General features: G+C 42.0%; 1 protein-coding gene across 3 annotated transcripts in view; it reads right to left on the bottom strand.

The window, feature by feature from the left end:
• Positions 1-2310: 2310 nt before the first annotated feature.
• The window catches only part of ALDH8A1 (aldehyde dehydrogenase 8 family, member A1), a 35740-nt gene continuing 17598 nt past the window's right edge, over positions 2311-20452 (bottom strand). Inside the window, exons 6-8 of one of the 3 annotated variants that reach the window (XM_006834642.1) lie at positions 18081-18337; positions 12244-12405; positions 2311-3002 (exon numbers count right to left, since the gene is read on the bottom strand). In XM_006834642.1, coding sequence (XP_006834705.1) covers positions 2550-3002; positions 12244-12405; positions 18081-18337 — 872 coding nt within the window. In that variant the 3' untranslated portion in view covers positions 2311-2549. The remainder of the gene's footprint in view (positions 3003-12243; positions 12406-18080; positions 18338-20452) is intronic. The other 2 variants (XM_006834644.1, XM_006834643.1) reach the window with 2 other exon arrangements.

Genomic DNA, 20452 nt, shown 5'->3' with positions numbered 1-20452 from the left:
CTCTTACTTTCCACGGGCTGCTGTAGCAGAAATATCACAGGTGGGTAACTTTAAAGAACAAACATTTATTTTCTCATAGTTTTAGAAGTTAAAAAAATCCAAATCAGGGCCTCAGCCCCTGTCCATTTCCTCCTCCTAAGTAGTTCCTTGACTTGTTGACAATCCTCATATGACATCTATCTTTGCTGTGTGTGCCAGTGTTTTTGTCGAATCTGCTCTTTTCATAACTCAGAGGTGATTAGGTTTGACTCCCAGCCGAACACAAAGAAAATCCAGTTTCTAAACAGGATTTCATCCACAGAGACAGATAGGGGTTGGTTAGGATCCCACCACATTTTTTAGTAGGACACAATTTAATCCACACCAGACTAACATTTTTGCCCATAGCTGCCGTGGGGAGCTGAGACAGCATGGGTTGGCTGAAAGGTGTATAAGATCCTGGAAGTACATTTGCATGGACTGGAATCCATTTGTCCAACTGGGAGTGCTAGAACACGGTAGTCAACAGTTTTAATGACTGAGAACTGGGGGAGTATTTAGGTGGGGAGAACAGCATTTGGTCAAACATGCATTCTTAAGACTGCCTTCTGGAAATCCACACAGGCACGGAGACAGGCATGTGGTGCACAGAATGCCCGTCGGTGGGAAGCAGGCCCTTCGACAAGGCAGAAATTAGAGCAGGACAAGAACTGATAGGGGCAGGTCTAGCTCTAAGACCTACTGAGAAGAATTTTGAAGGCAGAAAACCTGTGTGGTAGGAGATGGGTAAGTCAGGAGTAGAGAGTAAATTCTGTTGCCAGAATTTGGAATCAAGTTATGGCTGAAGTCTCAGCAATAAAATGCAGCTGGGACCAGTAACAAGAATAAAGATGCAGATTCCTAGAGGCTGGACCTACTTCAGCTCTTCCTGCTGAAACTCAGAATGTGTCCAGGAATAAATTGATCAAAGTTACGTGTCTCAGCAAGAGAAGGAGGGAGGTGAGTTAAGAAGGGAGGGAAGGTAGAAACTAGGAATCAGATATGACCTGAAATTATCACTTGATCTCAAAGTGACTCCTTTTCATCAACATTTATGAACAAGCTGACATATCAGAAATCCTAAGTAAAATTACAAAGCTTGCTCTGCCCCTCCACCATACACGCCGTTCAAAAAATAACCCCAGAGCAGCAAGAAAGTCCTTCCCAAGAATTCAATTTGAGCACCTTCTATGTGCCAGGCACTATGCTGGTCACTGAGATTGCAGAGGGACTGACATACGGCCTTGACCTTCATTAATTTCTGTTTGGCCAGACAGTTAACCGTGTAGTCACATGGCTTCAGTCTGTGTGAGCAGTTGTGCTGGAGGAGTCCCTGGGCTGCTGTGGTCAATATGGTGGGGCCCTCATTTACAACTGAGGGGAGTCCGGAAGGTGAGGGAAAAGAGTGGCAAAACATGAGGGGAACATGAAGTGTTCCAGAAACCTCAAGGGCCTCACTACTTCTGGAGCACAATCAGAGTCTGAAAGTTGTGGGTTCAAATCCCACCTCTACTACATACCAATGTGAGATCTTGAATGTGTTACTTTATCTCTGTAAATGGAGGTTTTCTCCTTTGACCATTTGAGGGACAAAGAAAAATACAAGAGATAACTTTATTGCTTAGTATAATCTCCGTACTCATCTTTCTACCAAGTTGTGACTGGGGAATTTGAACTGCTGACCTTGAGGTTGGCAGCCCAATGTGTAATGGCCACCAGGGCTCCTATACTCCTAATAGGATAAGGATAAGGAAGAATTAAGGATAATTCAAGAAAAAGATACATACCATACGGAACCTGTTTAACATTTATTTATTTATTTTAGGATCAGTAAACTATAACCTCAAAAGCTACATACACTAAGAATTGGAATTGATTAGACTTAACACTAGAAACAGATCCAACTTTTTCTTCCTTTTCCCAGTTTCCATGAAAAATAGTAATCATTAATTGCTTTTGTAAAGGTCAGCTTATCTGGGCCTACCATATAAGCCTTCTCTGGCAAATTCAATGTCATGTTCATCACAGACATTTCCCACCCTCCTATGTAATAAGCTACAGTCAGCGATTGGTTAGCAATGGTAGTGGCTAATGGACAGGGAGACCCTCTGGACAACGTTCCCAAAGTAGGCAATTCCAGTGATTTTTTTTTTTTCTTTTTTTTTCTAAACCAGATACTTGCATATGAAACAAAACAAAACTACCTTTCCAAGAACTTAATCAAAATGATTTAAAAAGCAAAGCACAAACCTATGAAGATGAAAAATGGGTAGAAACTAAAGATTGCTTGGTTTCCTGTTCAAAAGTATTCCCTTCACTGGCTCCACACTGAAAAACAGGCAGCATCTCTAATGTAGTGGGTAAAAGTACTAACTACTGAGTATAAGCTAAAAATAACCTTCTACTGAATCAACACATGGCTGGGATTTATGCCTCATTCCCATTCACCACAATGGGGTAACTAATTATCTTCCACTGGGCGTTAACCATGAAGTGAGACATTAACCATAAAGTATTTCCACTGGCGAGGATCAGTGTTTAACAGTGATGGTTTTGATTTCAGTGAAGAAGTCATAAGAATCCTTGGCTCCTTCACGACCTATCCCAGAACTCTTCATCCCCCCAAACGGAAGGTTCAGCTCTCTGATGAGCCAGCAGTTAGTCCAGACCAAACCCGACTGAAGCTTCTTCGCCACCCGGTGGACACGCCCCACATTGCTGGACCACACGGTTGCTGCCAGGCCATATTTCACGTTGTTGGCTCTTTTAATCACTTCCTCTTCGCTATCAAAGGGGACAACACATGTCACAGGGCCAAATATCTCTTCCTTCATACAACAGGATTCGTCCTTAATGCCTGTTATCACCGTGGGAAGCATAAAGTAGCCAGCCTGGTTTCTAGGGGGGAGGCTCAACTTATCTACTCCCTCACCACACAGGATTTGGGCGCCTTCAGCACAAGCTTTCTTGACATAACTTCTGACCTGGATGGGTAAAAAAAAAAATGTAATTAGCAATATCTTGCTATTTGTGTTTCATACACATCAATATGTGCAAAGCATTCAATAATGTCTAACCATCTAGGTAAGATGCTGCTAAGAAATCCAACTTGAACCATCATCCCACTCAGCACCTAACCACCACTGGCATCCTGTCTTCATACTACTGACATTTGTTAGTAGTATGATAAGTGTTCTTCTTACACTGACTCAGGTCATTCTCGCAGAGTTTGTTACGGATTGAATTGTGTCCCCTAAAAAGATGTTGAAGTTCTAATTCCTGGTACCTACGAACAGGACCTTGTTTGGAAATCGGGTCTGTGGAGATGTTATCCATTACCATGAGGCCTCACTAAAGAAGGTGAATCCAAATCCTATCTGAGTGAACTCTTAGAGAAGAAACACAGAGAAACTGGTAGGAAGAACAGTCATGTGATGTTGTTTCTACAAGATATGGAATGCCTGGGACTACACAAAAGTGGGAGAGAAAAAAAAGATTTTTCCCGAGACCCTTCAGAGGCTCTGCCAACAGTGGCTTGGACTTCTAACCTCCCGACCTGACTGACAGTAAAGTTCTGATCTCACCAACCACCCAGTTTGTCATATTGCATTATGGCAACAAAATGAATATTATTATTCCTTAGGAGAACTTGAAGGAGTGCTGGTGGCACAGTGGTTAAGCACTTGGCTACTAACTGAAAGGCTAATACCCAACAACTACTCCATGAGAGAAAGCCTTGTCAATTCGCTCCCTTAAAGATTGTTGTCGAGTGCCATCGAATTGGGTCCTGCATAGGGTTTCTGAGGAGAGGCTGGTGAGCTTGAATTCTGTCCTTGCAATTCAAGCCAACTTTACAGTCCAGCACATTAACCCACAGTGCCACACCAGGATGCCCCTTGAAGATCACAGCCTGAGAATACCTATGAGGAGATGAGTTCTACTCTGTCCTATAGGATCACATGAGTGAGATGGACTCTAAGGCATACAATAACGGTAGATCCTCAGGAAGGAACCCAAGACGACCTAGGGTCACATAACTACTAAAGAGTCAAGCTAGGGTGCACACTCAGATATAATCTGAAGATAAAACTCAAAAGGATATTTTCTCATTTTTGGTGATACATCCATTGGAGAAAATGGGAAATAAATGATGTGTAAGATTTCAAAGGAAGACCATAGAAGAATTGATGCTTTTGAGTTATGGTGTTGGATGAGAATATTGAAAGTGCCATGGGCTGCCAAAAGAACCAATTGATCTGTGTTGGAAGAAGTGCAGCCAGAGTGCTCTTTGGAAGCCAGGATGGCCAAACTTCAGACATATTGTCAGGAGGGGCAAGTCGCTGGAGAAAGATTCAGAGAAAAAGAGGAAGATTCCCAGTGAGCTGGATTGGCAAAATGGTGGTAGCATCAATGGGCTCAAGTGTGGCAACAATTGTGAGGTTGGCCCAGGATCGAGAAGTGTTTCGTTCTGTTGTGTGTAAGGTTGCTCTGAGTCAGTACTGACTTGATGGCACCTAACAAAACAAGAAGATTTCATTACAGACCAGTTTGCAAAGCAAATAATTCTTAATTCTAATCTTATTACTAAGTATGCCTAGAAAATACACATAGGTAATACAGTTGTTGTTGTTGTTAAGTGCCGTCGAGTCAGTTCCGACCCATAGCGACCCTGTACAGGGTTTCCGAGGGTGTAAATCTTTACGGGAGTAGAAAGCCTCATCTTTCTCCCGCGGAGCGGCTGGTAGTTTCGAACTGCTGACCTTAAGGTTCGCAGCCCGATTCGTAACCACTACGCTACCAGAGCTCCTTAGGTAATACAGTATGCTGTTGTTATTCTTGCTGTTGTTGTTAGGAGCTGTTGAGTTGGTTCCAACTCATAGTGACCCTACGCACAACGGAAGGAAACAGCGCTCAGTCCTGCACCTTCCACACAATTGTTGTCATGCTTGAGCGCATTGCTGCTGCCACTGTGTCAATCCATCTCATTGGAGGTCTTCCTCTTTTTCACTGAATCTCTGCTTTGCCAAGCATGATGTCCTTCTCCAAGGCCCAGTACCTCTTGATAACTAGACCAAAGTATGTGAAATGAAGTCCTGCTATCCTCACTTCCAAGGAGCATTCTGGTCACACTTCTTCCAAGACAGACTTGTCTCTTCTATTGTCAGTCCAAAGTATATGTAGTTAATAATACTGTATAGTTAACAATGTTATAGTTGTTGTTAAGTGCCATTGAGTCAGTTCTGACTCATAGCGACCCTTATAGGGTTTCCAAGGATTGTCTGGTGAGTTTGAACCACCGACCTTGCAATTGGCAGTCCAGTGCTTATCCTACAGCACCACACCAGGACTTTCTGAGACACAAGTACAAACTTATTTGGCCATATTTTATTTTTATAATTTCTGAGGTAAGTGGCTAAATTTTTTTTTTCTTTAAGGTTCAAGGAGAAAACAACAATAAGGATCAAGTAGAAAATCAACAGTAGATGACTGAAAAGTCTGGAGTATAGTTGATAGTCCTGTATCAATGTTGGTTTCAAACTGGGGACAAATGTCCTGGTAACATATGGTGCTAATAATAGGGAAAACTGGGGACAGCAGATACAGAAACACTCAGCACCCTCTCTGGAAAGTTTCTGTAAGTCTGTAAAGTTTCCAAAATACAAAGCTTATTTTAACAAAAGTAGTTGAGTAAGACAGAAAGCATCCAATGGAAAAATGTTTTCTTTAAAAAAAAATAAATAAAGCCAAATCCATTGCTATCAAGTCAATTCTAACTCAAAATGACAATGGGAACTGTCCCACAGGGTTTCCAAGGCTGTAAATCTTTAGAAAAGTAGATTGCCACATCTTTCTCCCACAGAGCTCCTGGTGAGTTCCAATCAGTTAACTGCAGAGCACTTAATCACTGCTCACCAAACCATCCAAAATCCATATATCCATTGCTATTGAGTCAATTCCGACTCACAGAGGCCTTAAAAACTTTTATTTGAAAGATAAATATGTGCTTCTTACCTTGTTTAAAAGAAAATGGTAACTGTAAATTAGAAAAAAAATGGTCAATTGATTCTAAGTTTCATCCTAGCACCATGCCCGGGGCCTTGTCAATGTCTTTAAAAAGCTAACTATTCTGTGAGGCTTATATTTGTTGGTTACAACATCTGTGGTTGCAATGCTGAAAATGATGGAGAATGGATAGCCTCACCCACTGTCCCTTAGTTTAGGAAAAAAGAGGGGACGATAAAGATCTTGTATGTAAAACGGGGTGATCTCAGCTTACTAAACTGAGGCAAATCTATTCATTTGAAGAGGGGCAAAGGATGAAACTCGGTTGGTTTTGTATATATTGAAGTAACATACATTTTAGCTGAAGGTTTTTAAGAAAATAGAATCCAATACTACAGCTGCCTGTGATAGAAGCAGAAATAACCAACAATACCAATGAAAAAATGAAGAGCTGAAGGGGAGTTTAAAGCAAAACATGAAAGACGTTTAACTATACAACTCCTTCCTCGCTGTCTGATTTAATGACCAATGATGCTAGATGTGCGGTGTGTGTTCTCAGCTATTTTCTTAGAGACAGGTTGCATTTTCGTTTTTGTGTTGATTTTGTTTTTAGTTCAGAGTCTCGATACTAAGTCATGCTGCTAAGAGAGATGACAAGAACCTGTGCATTTTGAATCCAGGTTCAGGCAGCTTAAGTCAAAGGTCATAAAAAGCTAAAGGGACATGGAAAGGGTCACACTACACAAGCAGGTCCTGGATTACAAACCAATTCTGTGCCTAAATCTCTTTAAATTGAATTTGTACTTGAGTTGGAACAGTTAGCTACAGCTCATATCTAATGTCAGTCAAATGTTTGTCTTAGTATATGCTCTATAGTGGACCTTTCTATGCACAAAACATTAAAGGAACATGCCCAGAAACACTACAATGCCTTTAACATAATAATGGTAATGCTTTCATGCAAATTGCCAAATGGCATCCATTTGTTATTACAATTATATGTACCTCAAAAGTTTAATATAATAGGCTTGATTGGGGGTGGTTCATTAAGTACAGGTTGTACTGAAGATGTTCATGACCCTGGGACAGTCTGCAACTGAAATGCATGGTGTGGCATGAACTCAATCACTTACCACAAGACACTTATTGAACACCTACTACGTTAAGGGGCCTTTGTGGCATAGTGGGTTGCAAGTTGGGCTGCTAATCAATAGGTCAGCAGTTCGAATCCACCAGCCACTCCATGGGAGAAAGATAAGGCTTTCTGCTCCTATAAAGACTTATAGCCTCAGATATCCTATACAGGCCCATTGTGTGCCAGAATCAATTTGACAGCACATAACCGCCATCACTAGTCCCTACCATGTTCCAGACCCTTTTCTAGGATGTAAGGATACAACAAAGGCGCTCTGGTAGCATACTGGTTACAAACTGGGCTGCTAATCTCACCATCAGCAGGTTGAAACTACCAGCTGTTCCGCGAGAGAAAGATAAGGCTTTCTACTCCCGTAAAGATTTACAATCTCAGAAAATCTATGCAGGGTCACTATGAGTCAGAACCGACTCCACGGCACATAACAACAACAACAAGGATACAACAAAAGCCTTGAAGAGTGCAGATGATTAAGTACATGACTACTAACTGAAAGAATAGCAGTTTGAATCCACTCTGAGGCATCTTAGAAGAAAGGCCTACTTGCAGACACTGACCACCCTGTGGAGCACAGTTCTACTGGGACACACAAGGGGTTACCATGAGTCAGAAGTCACTTGACAGCTACTGGTTTGGTGGGCTTTTGCTTTTGTTTGGGGAAGGCAACAGCAGTGAATACAACTGACCACTAGCCTTAGAGTTTCCATTCAGCCACAGAGAGATAGTTAGTAAACAAAGAAACAACTTATATATGTTGTATATGAGATGGCGCTAAGAACCAGAGAGAAGGAAGCAGTGGAGAGGATTCTCGGAGAGTTTCAATTCTATGTACAGCAGTCAGGAAAACCCTAGTTCGGAAGGTGACATTTAATCTAAGGAGGAAAAGAGATGTGCCAAGCAAATGTCAGAAGGAAGAGCACTTCAGGCAACAGGACCAGTAAGAGCAAAGGCCATGAAGCAGGAACAGCCTGGGGTTTTCAAGGAGGAATAGGGAGACCAGTGCTTAGGAAGGGAATGCCTATGGGGAGGTCATAGAGGTAACAGGACAGACCACGAAATGTCTCCTAGGTCATTCCAAACCTAGGCTTTGACTTGAATAATGTGAGATATGACCATACATAACAGGATATATCACAGGCATTGATAATGATATCAGAGCAAGCTTAAAAATAACTTTGCCAGGGGATTTTTAGGACAAACTTCTGCATGATACTGGAGTGGAAGACACATGATATTATGCATTTGTCAAAACCCATAGAACCGTACAAAAATAATTTAGCTGAGAGGAACAGAAGGTACTTTTTGAAAGATAGACCGGCAGGAAAAATCAAAAGTGGCAGTCAGATGGACTACCACAGAACAAGCAAGTTGTCTGCAGGGAAGCCATCAAGGCAAGGAATCAAGTCCCTTCAGGGCAAACCCCCTCCCAAGACTGAAACTCAGAGTGAATACATGAGCAGGCATGTAAGCTTGCTGGTGACCGCATTGGCCTACTGATGAGTGGAAATGGGGGAAAGCAGCAATGAAGATGTGGGCTGAGTCCAACCACATTACATAGACGCCCGTCAACCTGGAGTGTGGTGAGACCTAAAGGGCCAGCACTATGGTGAGACCTGGAGACTCCTGAGCCCATGGACAAGGACATAGTCACAGAGGATTAGAGCAGAGAGTGAAGCATCCAGCTGATATGAAGTGAGGGGAGATGCGCAAGAACACCCAAACTTGCTGATAGTAGTACCCAATTGACCTAGCTTCAATGGCTGCATGATCAGAACTCAACTAGAGGAAGATTTAAAAAAAAAAAAAAAAAAAAAATGGGAGGATAAATAAAACAAGTGTAATTCGCTACAATTTGATGAACTTGACCTATACTTATGGATGCAGTGGCTTAAAATACCAAGAGGGAAGGAATCTTCATAGCAAGAATCATTCCCATCCCCTCTGTGCAAAAGGTTTATAGGGATGGGCGACTTAGACATTGGCTACCTAAAATGGGGGGCTATAAAGGCTCAAAGTGACTGCTTACAAGTTTTCAAGAGGGAGTTTAGTTTCAGAGGGTGCAAGGGAAAGTAGAATCTCCACTGAATGGTTTTCATCCTTTCTAGGTGAGCTGGTGAAAAGAGATGGGGATAAGATTCTTATGGTTCAATAGTGAGTAATTGTTATCATGACTGATTGCGATCGTTGGAACCGTAAAGGTAGAGGTTTTGTAGCAAAACGAGGGGAGTGGTGCATCTTGCAGTCCAAGAGTGGAGGACCCCGGGACCATCAAGGGAGAAGAGTGGGGGTGGAGTGTGGGACCCTATTCAGAGAAGTGGTGACTCCAGAGATGGAGGCAGAGATGATGATGTAGAGAGATGGAACAGCTGAGGACTCTAGACTCATGGAGGAAGAGGGGCTGTGTGCTAGCGTCTGGGGGACAGACTTGCAGGATATGCCCTTTGGGTATCTGAATGATTGTATATTCCAGAGTATTTTGTTATACATAAAAAAAAAAACACCAGAGGGAATAGAAGCAAATACTGTTGAATGATGATGCATGGAGGGGATTGTAATCATTGCAATGAAATTAAATATGATCGGATGAGTGTAAAGCTGATGTTCTCCAATGTAAACTATCTCTCAATTCACAATGAAAACTTTAAAAATTATAACTTAGCTAAATTGAAAATATCATCAGGAACTCAGGACCCCTCTTAAAAGAGCACCGTGTGAGCTCAGCCACTACAAGTTTTTCAGTTGCCTCCTCCTGGAGATCATTGGCCTACCTCTGGTCTCCATTAGGGCTAGTTCCTGGTTCTCACTCCATAAGGCCCACCTCTAGACTCCATAAGGTAACCCTAGAGGCAAAGGATGGCTGGATTTCTCTTCTCCACTGAAAGGAATCAGGGGTCATTAAAGACAAGGCCCATTGCCTGTGTGGAGTTTAACAACTCAGAGATAGCTAAGGATTACATTGTTTATGTGTTGAAATCTTAATCCCAAAACCTGTAGTTTTAATCCTGTTTGGAAATTAAGTTTTTGTTATGCTAACTAAAACACACCTGAGTTCTCAATCAAAACACTTCTGAGTTATAAAACAACACAAATTAGACAAGAGGCACACACACACTGGGGAAGGCAGACACCACGTGAAAACAGCTACAAGCCAAGGGACCAAGGACTAGCTGCGCTACCCACCAGGAAGGAATTGACCTGGTTAAGATGCTAACTGACTTTTAGATTCCAGAAGTGTGAGAAAATAAACTGTTGTCCTTTAAAGCGACCCATCTGTGACATTTCTGTTATAGTAGTTCTAGAAAATTGAAGCAAAAGGTAGTAGAGGCCAATGATGTTCATGGAGTGTCTGAGGTGGGGCTCAGAAGGACCTAGAGGTCAACAAATGGGCTCCTATAGTCACTCAGTGATATGCTAAGCATCAAACATATTTATTAAACCCCACAGTACTTAGAGTATTTTGAAACCTTCTGAGCTTATCATTCAGATGCTCAAAAAGAACAAATATTCAAATATGGTAGAAAACATCCATAGCTATCGCTATGAGTCCATGTGTGGGAGAGGCATACAAATAATTCAGCTGGTCATTTTAATTTCTTCAATCCTGGCCGCAAATAGAAGGACCAGAAGTATATCTGTTAAGTTAACACAAAGAAAACTTTGAGTCTCTGGTGAAGAGGGTAGATTGCCAAAGGGACCTTAGCATTCACTACCACCTGCGCTACTGGAAAATGCTACTGCGAAGTTAACGTGCTTTCTCCCAGAAGTACACAGAAATGCACCAAGGTGGTTTTCACTAGTTATTTTCATGTGTGGGAAAGCAGGCGTGCAGCCCAAGTCAACAAAATAGCCCAGTACAAGAAAGGAGAAGGAAGTTGCTTGCCCTTGGTGAAATCCCTACTGTATGGGCATGGGATCATCCACTCCGTGGGCACTGCAGAGACAACTGCCTATGAGCCTAGAATTATGCAGTTGAAATTAGCGGCAGAAAAAACCATGGCCAGGCTTGTCATCCTCACAAGCTCCAAGTGAGCCCTCGAGCTGCCCCAAACATTGCCGTCTCTGAGTTGTCACTATCCACCCTCCCACAAGACTTCCCAAACCTCTAACATCTCCTTCCCTTCTCACTCTCAGCAGGAGACGCTGCTTCCTATTTCACTAGGAAAATAGAAGAAATAAGAAGAAACCCTCGTGCTTCTACATCATTCCAGCTACCAGCATCTGTGCTTCACAACATGGTTGTTGTTGTGAAGTGCCATCGAGTCCAGTTCAACTCATAGCAACCCTGTATAGGGTTTCCGAGGAGCAGCTGGTGAGTTTGAACCACCAATCTTGCGATTCAAACTGACCTTGCAGTCCAGTGCTTGTCCTATGGTGCCACACACCAGGTTTCCACATAGTGGAGGTCAAAGTTAAAATATAGTTAAGTCAAAATACTGTGCAGTGCCAAACATTTCTATAAAGTTAAGTAAAGGCTCTGTGCCTCACTGATATACTGATGAGGGGCAAGTCTCAACTGGTGGGTCTCAGTTATTGCAGTTGTAAAACAAGGTCCTTCAAGTTCCATAATCCTATGATTTATGGGAGTCACAAGATGGTAATTAATTTAAATGATTCAAAGATCTTAATTTCACAAATCACTCAGATGATCACCAGTGGTCACTGACTAACAACCATACAATCTAGATTGTTTATGCTGACTTCTCCGAATCCCATCTGCTGTTAGTCACACCAGGACCTTTTCCCAGCGGAACTTTTCTTTTAGAATTTCCAACCACCCTTGATCCACATCATTCTTATTAGCTGGCCTTTATGTTTTGAAGTTTGCCTTCCTTATTCTACTGGTAGTATCTCCAGGCTGACTACTTAAATGCTTAGATTTTTTTGTGGATGCTGCTTAAAATCCAAAATGTTAAAACTCTGTGTCCAGATACATACAGATCATAACTTTTCAAAACTAGGGTAATAATGAGCAACACTTCACAGCATGGATGCGTTGCTTTGTGCTTTGAGCCAAGTCTTTCTCCCAACAGGAACTCTTTCTGTAACTCATACTGCAAAGATGGACTCACTTTCTCCAAATGTGCTTTGCTTATCAGTGCTCCCATGCTGGCCGAGGGATCAGAAGGAATACCGACTTTCCACTTTCTGGTAGCTTCTACGAATCTCTTTAAAAATTCACTATAGATACTCTTCTGGACAAAGATCCTGCTGGTACAGAGACAGATTTCACCCTGCCAAGAAAGACACACAAGGGCAATGACAAGACAGTCTCACAATCTACCAAACTTGCATCTCTTTTGTCATGATTCTAAGACATCAAAACACTTGTTTAACTGTTCACTGTGATACTTGCTTATTTTTAACCATAAAATTACATTATGTCTATTGATTCAGAAACCTAAACTCTTTCATGGGATAGGTCAGCTTGCACATTTGAGCACAGCTCCAGGTGATGGGATACCGTGAAAAGCAAGACAGACAGAGTCCCTGACACAGTCAAGTGGGGGAGAAAGACACAGCACATGACCAAAAAAAAAAAGTTAAACCAATAATATAGTTTCTGGCAGTTATCCAATCCATAGAGAAAAACTAAGCAAAGGATGGAATTAAAAACTGATGGAGGGGCAGTTATTTTATAATAAGGAATCCTAGGGGTACCTATGAAGGGGAGACAGTTGAATTGACATTGATTTCATGTGCAGAAGTAGGCGGGCAAAGATCTGAAGGAAGCAAATTCTCAACTGCAGGTGTGGAGGATGGGGGCAGGAATGAGCTATGAGTGTGAGGGACTGCAAGAAGGGGGACGAGGCTGAGGGTATGAGTGGAGACAGATACTGGATGTGTGTGACAGGACATGAGGTCAAGAGGTAAGCAAAGCAATCTCATGTAGAATCTCATAGGCTCAGTTAGGAGCTTGTGTTTTGTGTATCATGGGATATTTTAAGCAGAGAGATGACATCCAATTTACATTCTGGCAGGTGTCTGAATAACAGAATGAAAGGGAGCAGAGTGGGCCCAGAGTGACACGTTAACAGAGTGTATCAGGAGTCGTTTGCCAATGAGATGAAGAAAAGTGATAACTTCAGCAATCACAAGTTTTAAACAAGCATGGAGCCCCACCACATGTAAGAAAACTGGTATAGAAGACAGAAGAAGTAACAGGATTCAGGGTATATTTTAAAGGTAGAGCAAACAAGGTTTGTAGCTAGAAAAGAGATGGGGTGTGAGAAAAGGAGAAAGTGGAAACAAGGAAAAGGCCTAGGTTTGGGCTAGAACGAGGGTGTCGATGCCATTCCCTGGAAAAGGAAGCCCATGGCAGGGAGGGCAGCAGTGCTGCAGGGCAGGGTGAGGCAGAGAAAGCAAGTGTTTTCTTTGAACACATCAAATTTCAGATGCTTAACTGTCAAGAGCTCTGGTAGCGTAGTGGTTATGAGTTGGGCTGCCAACCTCAGGGTCAGCAGTTCGAAACTACCAGCGGTTCTGGAGGAGAAAGATGATTCATTCTGCTCCCATAAAGATTTACAGCCTCAGAAATCCTGCACAGGTTCACTATGAGTTGGAAGTGACTCCATGGCATATAACCAACCATTAACCATATGTCATATTGGCGTCTTGGTGTGGCATTGTGGGTTAATGCTTTGGATTGCAAAGTTGGCTTGAACCACAAGGTCACAGTTCAAACTCCCCAGCTGCTTCTCGGGTCAAAACTGACTCAACAGCACTTAACAACAACAACATGTATCTTATCATAAATAAACGCATACATAAATAACTATTTCAACACATTTATATGTCATATTCACAACAATCCTCAGAAACTGGATGCTTCTAATTCTCTTGATATTGGTATAAAGGTTCACTGTCCAAACTAAATAGTTGCTGTTGTGTGTGCCATCCAGTGGATTCTGACTCTTATTGGCCCCATGTAGGGTTTGCGAGGCTGTAAATCTTTACGGGAGCAGACAGCCTCACATTTCTCCCATGAAGTGGCTGGTGAATTTGAACTGCAGACCTTACGGTGAGCAGCTCAACGTTTATCCCACAAGTTCTTTCTATAGCCCAGGTTTGCTCCTAAAATGATTTCCACATGTGGACGAGGAAATCTCAGAGCTCCTGAGAGTTTCATTTGTACAAGAGCAAATGTAAGGATTTTACCAAATTTCCTAGAAACTCAGCAGCAGGAAAATACAGGTAACAATCTGAGTCCTGGGAAGAAGTCTTGAGAAGAAATGGGAAAAGGAAACCCACACGATCAGTAACTAGTGTCTCCTAGGCACCCTGAGGAATGCTTTCCTCATAATAATCCCAGGATGCAGTATCTTTTCTAGTTCAGAATTAGGAACCAACATTTTCAAATAGTTACATGTTTAAGGTCAGTGACAAGCTCAGGCAGTGACAAGATCCAATGTGCATGAGGCCGGGGCTCCATTGGTTTTCACCAAGTCACATAGTACCTCTAAGAAACAGTGTGTTCTTTGCCAAAGGAGACCATGCCTCACAGAGACAGAGATAAGAAAGCCAATAATGTTTCATTAATGCAGGGTCCTGATGTGGCACTGAATGATAAGCACTGGAGTGCTAACTGCAAGGCCAATGGTTCAAACCCACTAGCAATTCCTTGGAAATCCTATACAGTGTTGCTTTGTGTCAGAACCAACTCAACGGCACTTAACAACAACAACACGCACCACATAGAATTCATCACTTAACTGAGCCAAAGACATTATTAAATTGCTTTGTTTGTTTTGCCTAAGACCATGTGCTGCCTTGGGTTGAGTTGGGTTTCCAAGGAATGGCTGATGGCTGTAAATCACTGACCTTGCAGTCCAGGTCCCTGTCCCACTGATATGTTAAACTATCTCCAAGAGGAAGGATCTCTGGGCAAACTCAAGTCCTAGCCCAATTCAGGTAGTCAAGGAGCGTCAGGCTCAGTACAGGGGTACTTTAATGCAGGGTTACTTCTCAAATTCCCCAGTCCACAAAATTCACTCCTCTCTTGCTCTGACTTTAAAACATGACATTTGGATGGATTATTCACTTTGATACTTGCTTATTTTAACCATAAAGTTGCATGACGTCTATCCATCCAGAAACTCTACATATTTCTATTTTCTCTGAAAATTACCATGAAAATAATTACAATAATGAGATATCATCATTGCTATTTAAGCAGCAGGGTGACATCATCTGATTTGCATTTCTAAACGATCATGCTGGCAGCTGTGTGGAGAGTAGAAAGGAAAGGACCAGAGTGACAAATTAAGAGAGAATTACAGGAGTCCTAATAAGTGAAGGTTACGAATCGGGCTGCGAACCTTAAGGACAGCGGTTTGAAACTACCAGCCGCTCCGCGGGAGAAAGATGAGGCTTTCTACTCCCGTAAGGATTTACACCCTCGGAAACCCTGTACAGGGTCGCTATGGGTCGGAACCGACTCGACGGCACTTAACAACAACAACAACAATAAGTGAAGGTAGCTTAAACCAGCAATACAAGCAATGATTGAAATAACAAGAAATGCTGGCAAGGGTGGGGAGAGATTGAATCTCTCATACACTGCTAGCTAGGGGTTTGTAAAATGGTACATAATATTTATGTAGAAAACAGTATGATGTTTCTTTAGAAAGTTAGAAATAGAGATACTGTATGATCCAATGCCACTCTTAGGTATAAATCCTAGAGAAATAAGAGATGTCACATGAATAGATCTCCGCGTACCTATTTATATAGGTTCATCACAGCACTATTCACAATAGTGAAAAGATGGAAACAATATAAATGCCCATCCATGGAATACTGTGTAATGTTAAAGAATAACAATAAATCTACAAAGCATCTTGTAACATGGATGAACTTGGAGGGCATAATGCTGAATAAAAGAGACCAATCACAAAAAGATAAATATTGTATGAGACCATTACCATAAAAAGTCAAGAAAAGGTTTCAATACTGAAGAGAGCATTCTTTGATGGTTACCAGGGATAGGAGGGGTCAGAAGGCTAAAATGACTAATTAAAGAGTAGACATGTAGTAACTTGGGTGAAGGGAAAAACACTATTCGGTTACATTGACCATGACCAAAGCAAAGGTAGTGACTGGCAGGTACACAGGAGTAAAAGGCAATGAAGGTAAATACTAAACAATCCTGCAATAACAACAACAACAGCAAGCAATAATCTATGAGCGGATATGTACGTAGATGTGCAAGATGAACAGGTATGAGATGGTATATGGGAACACACTCATAGATATATATATGTTGTTGTTATTAAGTACCATGGAGTCGGTTCTGACTCATAGCGCCCCTGCACAGGGTTTCCGAGGCAGCAAATCTTTACGGGAGCAGAAAGCCTCATCTTTCTTCTGAGGAACAACTGGTAGTTTCAAACTGCCAACCTTGAGGTTAGCAGCCCGATCTGTAACCACTCTGCTACCAGAGCTCCTTACTCCAGAGACTACTGCCCTTAAAACCCTTCAAACTTGGAACTCAAACTACCCCTCTCTGTCCTCAGAGTCACCTTTCAGTAAAACAATTGTTGTTAAGTGCTGTAGAGTCAGTTCCAACCCATAGCAAACCTGTATAAGATTTCCTAGCAGCAGCTGGTGAGCTTGAACCGCCAACCTTGCAGTTCAAAGGACTTTGCAGTCTGGTGCATTAACCCACAGCGCCACACCATGATGCCTCAGTAAAACAGTAGACAGGCCTATAAAGTGAACAGTAATGCCCAGGAAGAATATAATCCTCAGAACACTCAACCATATGAGACCAAACGGGCAGCATTTGCTCAAAATCAAAGCTCAGAGGCAAGAAGGGGCAAGAAAGAAAGATGAACAGAAACAGGAAACCCAGGGAGGAAGTGGGAAGAGTGCTGTCACATCAAGGAGATTGTAACTAATGTCACAAAACAAAATGTACATCAGTTCTTGAATGATAAATTAATGAGCTTTGCAAACTTACACCAAAAAATAAAATGTTCAAAAATAAGTAATTCAATTTTGAAAAAGAAAACAATTATTATAAAGAATAAAATAACATCATTCTACACGCTTAAAAACTTTGTTGGAAGGTTATTGTTGCCATGATTTTACTGGTGAAGAAATGAAGACTCAACAAGGCTATTCAATATTATCTAAGCTAGGTAAACAAAGACATATCTCATTCTCATCCTTTCTCCTATGGAAATCTAATTCTTTGGCTTAAGTCTCTGTTCTGTGTTAAAATAAAAATATCCTGAAATTGTTTTAAAAAGTATTTAAGTCATAGACACTGTTCAGCCTTAGACAGTATTCTAGGCATTTATGATAAAAATGCTGAGAAACTACAGCCACAGTTTCCGTCTTCATAAAGCTAGGAGCATAATGGATTTGATCTTGTGGTCTTAACCTTTCGGAATCTCTATGGTACTGAAGAATCTGCTGCCAACTATGGATCCCAGAAAAACATCTGTAATATAATCCAGGAGATAACAAAGGTGCCCTGAAGCTCATCAACGACTCCAAGGTAAGAAAGCAGTTCTAGTTTGTTTCAAGTATTTACATCCACTGGGGATGCTCTGGGGGAGAATAAGGTTTACATGAGGATGGCAATAAAATACTGAGCAACTATAGAAATTCATGGATGGAGAAATTTGGAGCATTAGAGATGAACCATTTTTCCCATCTCTGGTAACTGATAAGAGTTGTGTAACTCAAGAAAACGATGTTGCTGAACAGAATGTGTACCCTACAAGGCCAGCAGCTGATGTTGAGATTGGACAACAGTCAACAGAATAACACAAACAATGATGCGCGGTTCTCCTTTTACTGGTGTGGCACTGGATTAACCAACGCATTGCCTGGATTCACAGTAAGATGAACAGATCCATCTTGACAGGACCACAGAAGGGAAAAAGCCCACAAAACATACCTGATTGGCAAAGCTGGACCTGACAGTTGCCGGAATGCACTCCTCCAGGTTGGCATCCTCAAAGATAATGGCAGGATTCTTGCCCCCCAGCTCCAGGGAGAGCTTCTTGCAGTGGGGGGCACTCAGCTGTGTGATCCGCTCTGCTGTGGGCTGGCTCCCAGTGAAGGAGATCACAGGCACTTCTGGATGGGACACCAAGGCCTCGCCTACTCTGGGCCCCGTTCCAAACACAATGTTGACCACACCTGGTGGAACCCCTGGATGAGAAAACCATGTCAATGACAAGAAGTCACATCTGTATGTTAAGAATTTGAGATTACAGGGAGGTTGTAGAAAGTCAAATGACTTGAATGGGGGAAGAAGAGCACTTGGTGCGTTATTCAACATCTGGAACTGGATGGCTGCCATTGAGTCTGTTCCAATTGTATAGAGTTTCCCAGGAGTGGCTGGTGAGTTTAACAGCAAAGGAAAAATTGTCAGTGTACACAGTAGGTGAGATTTCTCTGAGTGTTTTGACTAGACTATTCTAGCATGTCATCCCATGATATCCATTAGGCCTGAGTTGTTGAAGACACAGAGATGCTTAGGTAGATTTGCTTCAGTCTGTGAGGACTACTTTCCTCCAAGTTGACACTTCACAATTCATTGTGGAAAACTCTACAGAAGAGGGTTACTTGTAACTACTGCCAGCTGCTCCCATAACAATTTACAGGCTCAGAGAAGCGCTAAGGAGCAGTTAGTTGGACACTGTCCTATAGGGTAGGGTATGACTCAGAATCAACTCAACAGCAGTGGGTTTGGTTTATGGTGGCTTTAGTTTGTGGGCTTACTTGTTTACAGGTATTTGTTCACCAATACAAGGTACACTATCTGAGGGCAGAAATAATATCTGATATTTTTTGCTTTCTGTTATATCCCCTGTACCATAGTCCAGTTTGGTACATAAAATCATTACCAGTAAGTGCTCACATTTTGGGGTGCTTATTGTGTGCCAACCATTGCTGTAAGTGCTTTACACCCTGGTGCAATGATTAAGCACTTGATTAACCAATGGATTAACAGTTTGAAACCACTCAGTTGTTCCTAGAGAGAAAGAACTGGTGATCTGTTTCTGTAAAGATTGTTGTTGTTGTTGTTGTTGTTGTTGTTGTTAAGTGCCATTGAGTTGGTTCTGACTCACAGTGACCCTGAGGTTGTAAATCTTTGTGGGAGAAAAAAGCCTCACCTTTTTCTGCTGGAGCGGTTAGTGGGCTTGAACCGCTGCCGACCTTGGGGTTAGCAGTCCAGTGTTTATCTTATAGAGCCACTTTGCTCCCTTTCTATCAAGATTATAATCAAGACAATCCTAATGGAGCAGTTCTACTCTGTCACATGCTGGCACAAAAAATTATAATCAACTCCATGGTACCAAACAACAACAGACTCCTATGAGATAGATACTAGTATTTTTGTCTTATCAGTAGAAAATTAATGCAAAATATGTATAAGTAAAAACCAGTAAGTGGCAAAGCTGGTAATAGCAGGCTAATAACTAACTCTTAAGTGAATGAATGATTAATATACAGTATACAAATTAGACATGTAAAACTTGAAGTAACCAGAAAGAAAATCATGTGGACAATTGTGCCCAGGAACTCTGAGGGTTTGCTGGGGAGCTGAATGCATTTCCCTCCCTCTCCAGACTCACTCAATCCATAGTGGGTTCAGAAATGCTCTTAGGTGTATATTTTTTCAATTCCTTCTCTGCTCCTAAGAGTGTCCTCTCCTTGTTGAGGGGAAGACATTTTCTCCTCATTAGAAATGTACTGCCTAGAATTGAAATCTTCTCTTTGGAAATCTACTTTTAGAGTGTAAAAAGTATATTTCACACAAATGTTCCATTACTACCCCTCAGACCTTCCCCTAGAGCCACAACTTTTATAGCATCACCTAGGCCTATTGAGGGGAGTCCGTGCTATGGATTGAACTGCATCCCTGCAGAAAAATACGCTGAAACCATGACTCTTGTATCTGTGAACACGACTCTGGAAATTGAGTCTGTGAAGATGCTATCAGTTAGGTTAGAAGAAGATGATACTGGAGTAGGATGGGTCCTCATCCTACATGACTGGTGTCCTTATCATGGAGAAGAAGATGAAAAAGACAGAGAAAAAAGACTCCACATCAACCCAAGGAATGTCTGGAGACCTAAGAAGCTAGGAGGCATGGGAGATTTCTCTCTCAGAGCCCTCAGAGGAAATCAACATGGTCAACACTGTGCTCTCGGGCTCTCAGCCTTCAGGACATGAGAAAATACATTTCTACTGAAGCCAGCCATTTGCTGGTGTTTTGTTATAGCAGTTCCAGGAGACCCATACAGCCCTCAAGGAGAC

Source organism: Chrysochloris asiatica, unplaced genomic scaffold, assembly GCF_000296735.1.
Source record: "Chrysochloris asiatica unplaced genomic scaffold, ChrAsi1.0 scaffold00013, whole genome shotgun sequence".
Taxonomy (NCBI): domain Eukaryota; kingdom Metazoa; phylum Chordata; class Mammalia; order Afrosoricida; family Chrysochloridae; genus Chrysochloris; species Chrysochloris asiatica.
The sequence above is the reverse complement of the archived record's forward strand: the minus strand, read 5'-3'. Positions and strand labels throughout refer to the sequence as shown.